Below are 12,156 nucleotides of genomic sequence, written 5' to 3'. Positions count from 1 at the left end.
ATGTCAATGCATTGAGGTTTGATGGAATCTTAACATTTTGTTTTTATTGCAGTACAATCATTTTACCTTAACAAACATCGGAAACAAAATTCACATTTCACGTGTCTGTATCAAGACACAACACGTTTATACGGCAGAAAAATTTCAACTTACGAAATTGGATTTATTTTTAAATTAATTGAACTATTAAGTATTATAAGATTATGGAGTTGTGGATATCAATAGTTTCCCCACTGGTATTTGTGTCAACATGTCTGTCTTAATATGGATTTTTTCCCTGGCAAAAAAAAAAAAAGGTTTGATTTTTCTGAAACACCCAGTCCTGGATTTTTCTGCTGCAATAAGAGATGAATTTACTTTAAAGATTGTTTATACATCATTACCACTCATGCCAAAAGGTGTTGGCGTTTCACCATCGCCAACACCTTGGCGCCAAGAATCTTTTGAATCTTTTCAAAAGATTCAAAGTCTCGTCTTGCAAAGTTTAGATGAAGAAATACTTTTTTTTCTTGCTGTTCTCCAGCTGAGAACCGTCGCACTCGGAGCCGTGTATGCCCTCAGATGAGCAAACAAACACTGTCTTGCATGAGCGAGCGTACAGCTGTTGGTCCAAACGGCAGACCTCCGTTTTAAAATCTACAGGATGACAGAGCCACCAGCTTGAGAAACAGACAGGCCGAAGTGTAACACAAACAGGATGCTCAGCGCTGTTGGCTAGAACCGGAAAAACACTTGACTAGAAACAAACACCAAAAATCTGTAGCCTTTTAATCACATTAATCTTGTTCTTTGTTTGCTTTTTATTTTTATTTTGGGAGGGGGGGGTTTATAAAGATATTCACGACCTATTCATTGTATGAGCAACTAACAGAGGGGCTCATGTGTATGAAGGTATCGACAATATCTTTCCATTAATATATATGCTGCAGGAACAGTCTGTACAGAGCTATTCTTCCAGTAAAAGAATGTTTCCACTTCATTCTCAGACATTTACCTCGGTTCAGGCTGCGTCTCTGGTGTCCTTCATTCCACATACGTCAGCCTCATCAGGCCCTTCTCACTTCTGGTATGCACAGTTTCATTTAAAAAAAAAAAAAGTTTCCTTTTTTAAGTGTAATGGGTAGTGTTCAAATTGAACTGGCAGCTCGTGGAATCCCTCCCTCAAGACTATTTGAGGTCTGGGGCAGCAAGAACTACCATGCCTCCATAATCACAAACTGAATAACCACTAGGATCCTAACTCTACCTTCAACATTAAGTTCCAGCAGATTTAAAAAAAACAAAAACAAAGAGCTCTTTCATGCCCCAAAACAATTCACTATCTGTGAAGACTGTTGGATCATAAACGCCCCATCAGCGTTGCAGGATCTGGAGTTGTAATTCCTCAGAACCGACAGAACGTCAAGTTTTAGTTCCAGTTTCTTTAGATGAACATGGTACTCTCACACTTTTCACATGCTCCCTTGCATAAAACAACTCAGGCCTCATATTTCAGGCTGCTCAGAGGTCAAGGAGAACGGAAATCTTGCCAAGAGGGACACTAAAAGTTTTTTAGCATGGGAAAACAAGTTAAACATGGAATTTACAACTACAAGTACAGAAGTATGAAAACACTGGTGATAAAAAGCGTATTTAAGTAATAAAAATTGCATTTCTCCGTTGTTTGTTTGAGAGTATTATTGTTACAGAACCTTAATTTAGTTTACAAAACCCAAAAAAACTCTGTTGGGATAATTGGTTAATGTTGGAGTTGGTACTAAGGAATATTTACATTGCATTGGAAAAGCTGGACATGACCTTGTCAAATAGTAGCTGAGGTAATTTGCTGCAGGACACTTTATTTCATCGATCTATTGCATCACTGAAACCTTTTGCATTTGTCCAGCTGGTGAAAAAATAGCTGGGGAAAAAAAATAATTATAAATATGCACAGTTTTCATATTCCATTAAATTTTCCATGTTACCACCACAACATCACTGTATTTTACATGCAGTGATGCTGTACTACAAAGTACTCTATAATTATGTAGTGGAAGGAACATTTCTCAAAACTTTCCACTAAAAAAGAAAAAAAAAAATCCAACCCCACAGCATTCAGCCCCTTTTATTTTAATATATTTAAAGTTTTAGACCAAGGAACAAATCAGACAGTTCAGCAATAAAAAGCTATGAAGTTATAAAACGTCATTCGAAGCTTTGGACATCGTAGACAGAGCATTACACAGCTGGAAACCTACACAACACCTTAAATATGCAGCCACAGATGTAATGAAAAGGTTTAGATTTGAGCACCTAACTTGTTAGAATGGCTTAGTCAAAGTCCTGATTTAAATCAATTTGAGAATCTCTCCATCCAACCTGACTGAGCTTGAGGTGTTATTTTATTTTTTTTTATTTTTTTGGTACACAGGAGTTATACTAAGAGGTTGAACTAAGTTTGAGTTACTTTTTAGGTATTTTTTTAGTATCAGGTATTAAAAAATACAGAATTTAACCGGTAATTAATAATGAGGCAGTAGGGTGGAGATGAGAAAAATAAAATACAATTTAAATAGTTTCAAAATGACAAGAAAAAAAAATGCTGTGCAGTTTCCTTTAATGCTATTGGTGCAACTGAGACGTTTGTCTTTCATAAAACTGGATCCAAACTTTTTCTCCAAATACCTAATAAAATGAACACAGAAGCTTTTTAAAAGTCAAACTAAAAAAAAAATATATGACATGATGGAAGTTGAAACTTCACAAAAAGCCAGCACAATGCTTGCCAACAGACTCTGGGAATGCCAGAATCTAATTTTGGCCACCACATGGAGCCAGTGGACCTAATAATAGTGTGCAACAGGAATCAGCATCGGTTATGACGTAATACGATGGATGCAAGGAATTCAGGTCAAGGCTACAGTCTGTTTCGCAATTTTAGGTAGACGGGAGAAAACTTTGCGCAGCCCAGGAGAGGAACAGTAGATCACCGTCTTTCCAGGGAAGGAAAAGAAATGAGACATCCAACTGTCCTGCCGCCAGGTCTGACAGTATTTCTGCACTACGGCTTGTCAGCATCTGCTTCACAGTCATAATGTACTTGATCTCTGGATCTTAGCCATCAAACCCTTAAGGTAAATTTAACATGACAAAAACTAGGACATAAATCGGCACAAAGGAGTTGAAAGTTTGAATCAAGACCATCCAGGTGGATTCCTATTGCTTACCAAAGCCTAGAAATATGCACCGCAGCAAAAGTAAAGATATTTTTTAATCACCAGATTATTAAAATCCAGTTCTCAAAAAAAGTTTACATTGTAAGCAATATGAAGCTTTTTAATAAAACAAATAAACATTTGTGCTTATTTGGAGGAATGTTGACATGGATGTTTGATGAAAATGCAAACAAATTGACAATGAATGGATTTTACTGAATAAGCATGAGCAAACTTATAGAGTTTTAAACTGAAAGGTATTATGACACAACCGTAAACATGCAGGAAGAAATATCTGTCTCTTGTAATTTTAGAAGCGCTGTATAAATTGCTTCAATCCCTTACCATTTTTCTCCTCCTGCAGCAACATGTTGCTGAATAGTGTATCCAAATTGGGTTTGCTTCGGACCTTTGATGATTCTGGGCTTTCTTGAGTCAATATTGAAGCAGTCATGGAACCCTTGAAAAAGAGAGAAAAAAAAGAGAGATTCAATGTCAATGGAGTACAACCAGTTCTTAGAATAAACTTTTGCTTCTTCAAGTCGACACAAACATTTTCTGCATGACTTTGTCTCACATCATTGTGGAGGAATTTATCCCTCCCCACTTCTTTTCCCTACATTTCTTAAGTTCAACAAGGTTGGAAGACATTATTTCTCAAATCTTAGGCTGACCGCTCTTCATAAAAATTGGAAGTCGTACCTTATCGTACTATATATATATATATAAATATAAAGTTCATGTACCTATCCTCCACAAATTTCTCCGTCTCTCATTTTTAGAAATATGGCAGATAAGGGATTATTATTTTTTCGATCGTTTTCATTCTTTTCGATGCGCAGAAGAAGAGTACCTGTTGCCTTTTGTGCAAATGGGACACAACACTGTCCTCTATCGGGGATAGACTGAACTGTCTCCCTCCTTCGCATTTTTACTACATGCGCAGGTGAAAATGCGCTTTTAGTGAGTGAATACTGAACTCACGTTCATTAAATATATAAGATAGACTGTGAAACTTCAGAATACATAGAACATGTATATTTAAATGATTACACTGGCAATAACAAGAGAGGCAGCAATGGGCATGCGCCAACTGCCTGCTTCAAGTATGTTTGGCACAGCGCCACCAGTGGTGAGGCACTGCATCATCCTGGACTTCCTCCATTTGAACAGGCAATGCGTAAACTCAGTGAATTTTACCATAAAAACTTTGATATTACCAACAAAACCCATCTGTTTCACTTCCCATGCAGCTATTTTACTTATCAGGCTTAGAGGTGAGGGCTTCCCTGCCTTCCCTGACCGCAACTGTGGACATAGAAAATACCAGAAGAAAAAAAAGATTTTGCATAGATCTTTTTCTAAATCTTTGCATCCTATCAATGATAATGACATAATTTCCCTTTTACATTTTCAGAAATTGAGATTTTTTTTTTTTATGATGGTATGAGATAATTCTTTTTGGGCAAAACAGTTTAAGGTTCACTCTCCTATTCTAATGGCCTCAAGGTGTTGATTTCTTTCAGCTCCTGTTAGTAGAAAAAAACCAAAAAAACAAAGTATTTCAAATATCATCTCAAACTGAATAGGGATTTAATGAGACTTGTGCTTAGTGAGCCTCAGTGATCTATATTTGAGGAAATTAAGATGAGAGTAAAACAGTTTTCTCACAGTTTGTGTTGCACAGTGAAGCTGAGAACACAGAGGCTTCTGCTTTCGACCACCACAGACTTCCCACTGCTTTTATCTCTATGGTTCTGCTCCTCACCCTGTCGGTTTATTGAATCTCCTGGCGTCACGCTAAACATCCCCACTTACATTCTCAGTCCAATCCCCTCTGATCATGTTAGACTTTTTCTTCCTCTTGCAAGGGGAAACTGAGCAAAATCTAAGCCATGAGGTGAAGAAATGCTCAGCAAAAGTTGGACACATGTCGCCAATTAATCTACAAAGAATAACAGAGCAGATCTAATAGCAGACGAGAGACTCAGCTGTGTCTCTTTTGCCAACCGGGATGGCGAATCAGCGCTTGTTTTCACCTTGTGAGTTCAACTTCCTCTCTACACGTGGTCTTCCAAAATGTCCTCCTGATGATACCAACTGAGGCAGGAAGCACCACAAATTGTTTTAACATAGTTTAACATGTAACTACATGACACCAATATGATGCTGTCACATTCAAGTCTTAGTCAGGAAGAGGATGTGGTCTTTTCAAGGTGTCAGCATTTGGTGAAACTCTTGCTGCAAAAAAGAAAAATGTAATTCTAATTGCACGGCATGCATTTATTTTTTGTTTTTTTAAGATCGGTCTTACTTTTAAGCATATCTATTTTTTGTCTTACTTTCTGAACAAATCTATTTTTAGCATGCCATTGGAAAACTTTGCTTAGAGTCCTTCTCTATGTCTTGCAGTCCTTATTCCTTTGCTGTGTCAGTATGACCACGGCAAATGTATTTATTAGAATCAAGAGGTCTGAAGCAATCGAACTGATGGACAAGTATTAAAATGTATTTAAATAATTGAAAATGGTAACATTCCTGAATCTTAATGTCATTTAAAGGTCTCATAACGCTAAAACTCTGCTTTTCATGGTTTATCAGTAGATAAAATTTGTTTCTGTGTGCAGCTGTTGGCATTATAAATGCAGATCATGATTACAAGGCAGCTGTATTCCTTGAAGGAAAATGGCTCATGGACAGAAATGGGAAATTGGCTGCATTCCTTACATAGTGAATGTTTAGGAGAGTAAATAAACTGTCCAAACACACAGATAGTTAAATATCTGCTTCTGCTGTTTCTTTCTTTGCACGCATTTGTAAATTCCAGGACAAAACTGGGTGTTTTATGACAGCAGGAGTTGTCAGAAACAAGCCCAAACCACAATTTATGATTATCAGTTGTTTTCCACTTTTTGTCATTTCACCGCAAGCACATCACACCTTGATTGCCACGAGCAGAGACAAACGGTTCTGCTTCACATTTGAAATAAATACGCATCATGCCAATGCAAACATTTTCTGTAAACATTGAAACAAACCCATCATTCCCCATTTCCTGTTGTGTGAAGGGTCCACGTGTTTCTTTGTCTGTCATCCTGTCTCCAAACATCTCTCTGAAGTTTGACTTTGCCCAGAAAGATATAAAGGCTGACTGAAAATAGTTGGTCAGAAACAAATAGGTGTGTGCAAGAAATAAATAAAAATCAGCATGGCCCTTCTAACTATGTATCACAGGAAATGGAGGGCAGCGATCTGCATCAATTTTAAAGTGTAGCCATTCGGAAAAACCTAACTGTCGACTTTCAAGAGCAGAAAATAAAAGTGTCCCAACATACCATCTCTGCAGCTGAAGGTTTCTCCAGTTCCCATTTAAAGCTCCTGATGTGCCAGAGAAGTGTAATATTCTCGGTAATATCAGCAGTTTTGAATGCTGGGTCGGAATCTTGCCGGGTTTCCTGTGTACCGGCTTCAATGCCTAGATAAATAAACCTCAGGCGGGGGCCGCCGGTGTGAACCACACAGTCCGCTGCTGCCTTTGGCTTGACACCAAGCTGCTGGAGTCGCACCACAAACCCACTGACACAGAGCAGCCGAGTGGACGTGTTACGCAAACAGCTGGCTCCTCAGATCATCCACGCTGGATGACGTTTTTTTTATAACTTATCACATTTATTATTATTATTATTATTTTATTAACATCCCAGTGTCCATAGTGAGTTCTGATTGTAGGCGTTGCAGACGTATGTAGCTCATCCGAACACGTTTTTGACGTAAGAAAGAAATTTTGCAAGTAGCAATAGAGTATGATGATTTTCCATCGATTCCCGCTTGTGTTTCTTTCCAATATTTTTCCTCTGGAAAGATACTCTACTTCACAGTGGACAATATACTTTGAAACATTTTGGCACCCTTCCTCATGCCAAAGTAAATACTTTGAGAAGCATGGGGTGTCAAAAACCAGATGTTCTCATCCTGTGACAGCCAACTAGGCACTGCTTAACAAGCTGTTAACCCTCAGAGCCAACAGAAAGCCTGAGGGGATTTAAGGTCTCCGTGGCTGGAGAACATAGGATATACCAGCAGCTGTAACACATATGCATGGCCGAGTCAGAGACCTAAAGCTTGAAATTTGGATCGGCAGATTCTGCTTATTAGTGATTGATGTAATTACCGTAATTTAGCACTTCGAATTCAATAGCCCGTCAATTAAAGACTGGGATTCAAACGTTCGGCTTGTCTTTCATCCCACCTCCGGATGTCTTTTTGAAGTTTCCATTGCGCCGGAAAGGTATAAATGGTGAATGAAAGGCTGATGATAGGGAGCAAACATGCATAAGAACATAAATCCATTTGGGAAGTGAGGCATAATTTGAAAATGCAGCCATTTTTAGTTTAAAACACTTAAATAGCTATGATCTGATGACATATAACAGAAACATACACAGCTATCTTACAGAAGTAAGATAACAGTAATACAGAAGTTAGTCAATAATTTGTTATATATTTGGAATTTTATATATATGTGTGTGTTTGGGGGGCGGGGGGGGACTGTGTGTGTGTGTGTGTGTGTGGACACTTACCTAGCTGGGTGTGTGTGTGTGTAAATAAATAGTATTTGATTACTTTATTTAAAAAGTCATTTCTATGGTTATTTGTCAAAGTTAAAGATTGATCCATTTGATGCACACATCTACAATTTTGTTATAATTACCAAGAATAAGCATCAACCTTAGGCCACTGCTTGTTTTACCTGTTTAGATTTTATCTCTGTTGGGCCAGAGCTTCTTTTAGTTCAAGTTGTGCAGTATATCTTTATTTTTATCACATCCGCTCACCGTCAGCCACTAATCCTCCAGGTGCAGCGGTAATCTAAGCTGTTAACTCTTTCATAAATATATATACCTTCAACTAGCAGATACACCTCAAATCTCTGACAGAATCTGCTAAATTTGTTTGAGGCACTAGAGCAGAGGACACTGAGATGAAGGTGAGCAACACCTGCAGTTCTAGGCATGTTCCTCAGGTGAAAGAGCTCAGTAAATCAGTCACTTTATAATAAATTGATGGAGCTGCAGAGCGGGGAGAGTGGGTTTTCTGCAAGGAACCTTAAATGGGACCACCAGCGACCCCGTCTTCCCCTTCTGCCAGCAGCCATGTGGAAATTACAGTCACTGAAATGCTTCAAAGACAAAAGTGAATTGGGAGCATTTGCTAGGTTGCTGCACTCTAAGATGTGATTAAAGACTAGGTTAGAGTTGGCAATTATGACATCATGGTTTTCAGATAGTCGCATGCAAATCATCTTTCTAAAATCCAACAGATTTATAAAGTCATGGCTTAGGTTGCTGTTGAAATTTAAGAAAAGTTGTAATTGTAATATCAACTCATTAAAAAAATGAAGCTTTGGGTTTGAAATAAATGCTGCCCTAGGCAACCGGCATGGTACATCCCAGCATACATCGCTGTTAGCTACAAAAATCCTCCCAAACACTAGCAATGAAGAAAGGCGTATTTTAAAGTTCTAATATATAAAGACACAATGTAAGAGCGTGAAACAGTAATGAACTATGTGATGATTTACTGATGTTTTAATGTTTTTACCAGAGCAGGTAGCCTCACTGCCTCTTGTGTCTCACGTTTCCTGCCTTAAGGTCTTTGCTTTCAGCAGCTTGTGGAAGTTTGTGCAAATGAGTCTCTTTTGGAAGAAGGCAATTTCTAACCTCTTCTCCAGAAATAATACGAGAATAAATAAGTTGACTGCACTGTAGACATGCTTGTACATGTACTTACATGCCTTCCTTATTGTCATCAAGTTAACTTCACTTTTGTTTTGATCCTTTTGATTTTTTTAGGTTGGATCCATTTCAAGGGAATACAAAAGATCGGATTGCTCAAAGGAAAACTATTTGGGAGATTAAGGACGCCTCAACAGTTTTGCACTGTGTATAGTCAATCCCAGTCCTCAAAATCTGACTAATGACAACAACAAAATATATATCTAAACTCTTGATTTAAAAAAAATATATAAACATATAAAGAAACCTCTGTGAAAGTATTCCATAAACAAAGAAAAGTTGTAGAGTTGTAGATGAAAAGTAAATGGTGAAAAGACGTTCACATAACAATGTTGAAAGATAGGTCAGGTTGTTCAAATGAGTTAAATAATCCTGACTGTAAATATTTGCATTCATGCTTAATCTGGACAGGACTAATGGGCTAAAAACATCACACTTGCAGCATATTTTACTAGCTAAATAAATAAAACAGCTTGTCAGCCTTTAGCATTTCTTGCTGTTGTCATGACAAAAAAGATACAACCACATCTCTTCTTACTCACAATGCCTCCTCCTTGGGTTTATTTGATCACCTCAAAATCTAAAAGTCCAACTTAAAAGCTTTAAATGACCTTATCCTTAAATATTGTGTATATACACATGGCTACATGACCTGAGGCAATAACATTATGACATGGTCTAAAGCTAAAAATATATGTTTTAGCATAACCCCACTATATAGCAGATGACCTACAGCATCAGTCATCTCCAACTGTTGCAATTGATGACACTGAGTTCACTGCACCATAATGCCTTCCATTATCACCAGATCTCAGTCAAGGCAGCAGGGCTCCAACACAGAATAAGCAAAGTGTGCCTAATAAAGTGGCCAATGATTCAACATAGCTTTGTGGAATGCTATATTGACTCATATATTATAACAAGAAATGGAATATTAAAAATTAGACTAATAGGACATATGTCTAAAATTAATTTGAAAATAAATCTTTCACATTTTCTATCACACCAACTACAGTTCCGCTTATTTAATTATTCTAAGTGGATTCAGACACATTTTGTGCAATGATTCCACATTAGAATGGCCATGTCAGCTTCATTATTTCTGTCACATGCACTTTGTACCCTGTTCAAAGACATACAATTTATACTAGAGCCAGGACGGCCTGGTTTTCTTCATGAAGAGCTCAAAGTAAATGTCCATCAAGAGAAAGACATTCTAAGTTCACATTTGAGTTGACATTTCTTACTGGGATAGTGATTATGAGACTAACCCTGCTGTCTCCATCTAATATACAGCACATGTTCTCTTCACTCTCACCAGATTTCCACTCTCACTGCTATCTGGACAGGATCTTTGCCCCTGCAGTCACGGCAATCCAAGAGCGGTAGAATAAAATAAAGCCTGCCTTTTCGCACTCTTGCCAAAACATCCTTCACCACAGTCAGTGTGAAATCATACTCCACAAACTCCAGCTTGCAAGGTCACGCTCTCCCCTAATGTTGCGCTGCTTCAAGAACTTCCAAAATCAAACCAAATATTTATAACAGACTTCCTCCCATCATCTTCACAGCCTCGTACCATTTACATATAGCCTGAGCTGAAGATGCACTGAATTTTTCTTTCTGGAGAAGTTCCAGCTTTCCAGACTTCTAATAGGTTAATAACACATTTCTTTCTGCAAATAGCAGAATTAAGTGAAAAACGTCTGCAATGGAAAAATAAGCAGCCCATTTTATTTTATGGAAAACACGCAGAGATTTTAGAGTATGCAATTACAGTGCAGAGTGCAGTGAATTCAAAACCTACGTATTGTGCACTACTCTGAAACTAATTGCAATACATTTGAAGCAGTGTTGGATTTAATTATCTTTACTGCATGTGGCATCTCTAAATTTGTTTATGGGACTTCTTTAATGCTTTGTCTTTGAAATAATCTATGAAACGTCTTCTCGGTTCTTCCTATTAAGTGTTTGTGGCTTTCTTCTTCTAGCTCTATCTAGATGAGGCACCAGTGATGGCGCTCTTAAACGACCACAAATCTGGCTGTGCACCAAGCGTTTCAAGGCTTCTCGACAGACTATCTTGGAGACACATCAACTTTCACTTGGCAGAAATTGCATGTTTGCAGTGTCCGATAATGCACCACTATAGAATTTTTACTAGCGAATAAATATACCTTAATCCGCCAAGCATGCTGTGACTCATACAGACACTCCTGCATTTTTGAAACTGAAATATTGTGACATTCATAATATCATGACCTAAGTTGGTTTTTTGCTAAAAGTGATTTTTTTGTTTTTCCTAAATAATCATTTTATGGAGAAAAATAAAATAGAGGTGGTGATTGTTTTATATTTGCTGAAATCACTTTTGGCAAAAAAGAAAAATGATGTAGGTCATTATTTTAGGGAGGTGACAATATTCTCACCTTCCTAAAGATCAAAACAAGCCTGTTTGATCTTGAAAACTGAATATTAACAACATCAACCAAAAAGTTACACGGACTAACCTTTGAAAACATTTGCATCAAAGTTAAAATATTCAAAAGTGCATTCCTGAAGATACATAAAGTGCAAACAAACACAGTATGAGATACACAACTTTTACTCACCTAAATGTTGGCTGCAGATCCAGAGCAAGAGGAAGCAGTAGTACTCCATATGTTTACTGCTGCAGGCGTGGAGGTGATGGCGTGTTGGAGTAGTGACTGCTGTGAGGGTGTGCAGAAACCCAGTGGCAGGCACAGTTAAGGTTCGTTTCTGATTGACTGGAGTCAAAGCCCAGCCTATATGAGGAGAAGTAGGAGGGGACTGTGGGAAGAGGAGGAGGATGAAGAGGAGGTTCACTCTTCCACAGCAGGAGGAATACTCTGTCTTTTAAAAATGTGTTCAGCTCAGTTTAACTTGGCAAATAGAGGGAAATTACTTACTTTTAAGAAACTTTTTATTTTTTGTGTGTGGGAGAGGTTTTAGGAAAAGAAAATCAGGATTTGCATAAAGCAAACACAGTCTAGGAAATGATCAAAACAACGCCAGAGCAATACAACAGAAGGGCGTTGAGGGTTCATTAAAGAGACAAGCATGTGTGAGACATTAGACAGTACCAGGGTCACCGGAGTGGTAACTCTAAAAGGAACACTGTGGATCAGTAGCACCACAGTTCTTTT

The 12,156-nt window shown here is 37.9% G+C and overlaps 1 protein-coding gene across 2 annotated transcripts in view; it reads right to left on the bottom strand.

The window, feature by feature from the left end:
* Nucleotides 1-11,749, bottom strand: part of itga11a (integrin, alpha 11a) — a 56,408-nt gene extending 44,659 nt beyond the window's left edge. Inside the window, exons 1-2 of one of the 2 annotated variants that reach the window (XM_044097499.1) lie at nt 11,602-11,749; nt 3,540-3,654 (exon numbers count right to left, since the gene is read on the bottom strand). In XM_044097499.1, coding sequence (XP_043953434.1) covers nt 3,540-3,654; nt 11,602-11,650 — 164 coding nt within the window. In that variant the 5' untranslated portion in view covers nt 11,651-11,749. Of the gene's footprint in view, nt 1-3,539; nt 3,655-3,940; nt 4,027-11,601 lie in introns of those variants that run through there. The other variant, XM_044097507.1, reaches the window with a different exon arrangement.
* Between the last annotated feature and the right edge of the window lie 407 nt (nt 11,750-12,156).

The sequence above is a fragment of the Gambusia affinis genome, linkage group LG02, assembly GCF_019740435.1.
Source record: "Gambusia affinis linkage group LG02, SWU_Gaff_1.0, whole genome shotgun sequence".
Taxonomy (NCBI): domain Eukaryota; kingdom Metazoa; phylum Chordata; class Actinopteri; order Cyprinodontiformes; family Poeciliidae; genus Gambusia; species Gambusia affinis.
Note: the sequence above shows the minus strand (reverse complement) of the source record. Positions and strands in the feature narration are given on the sequence as shown.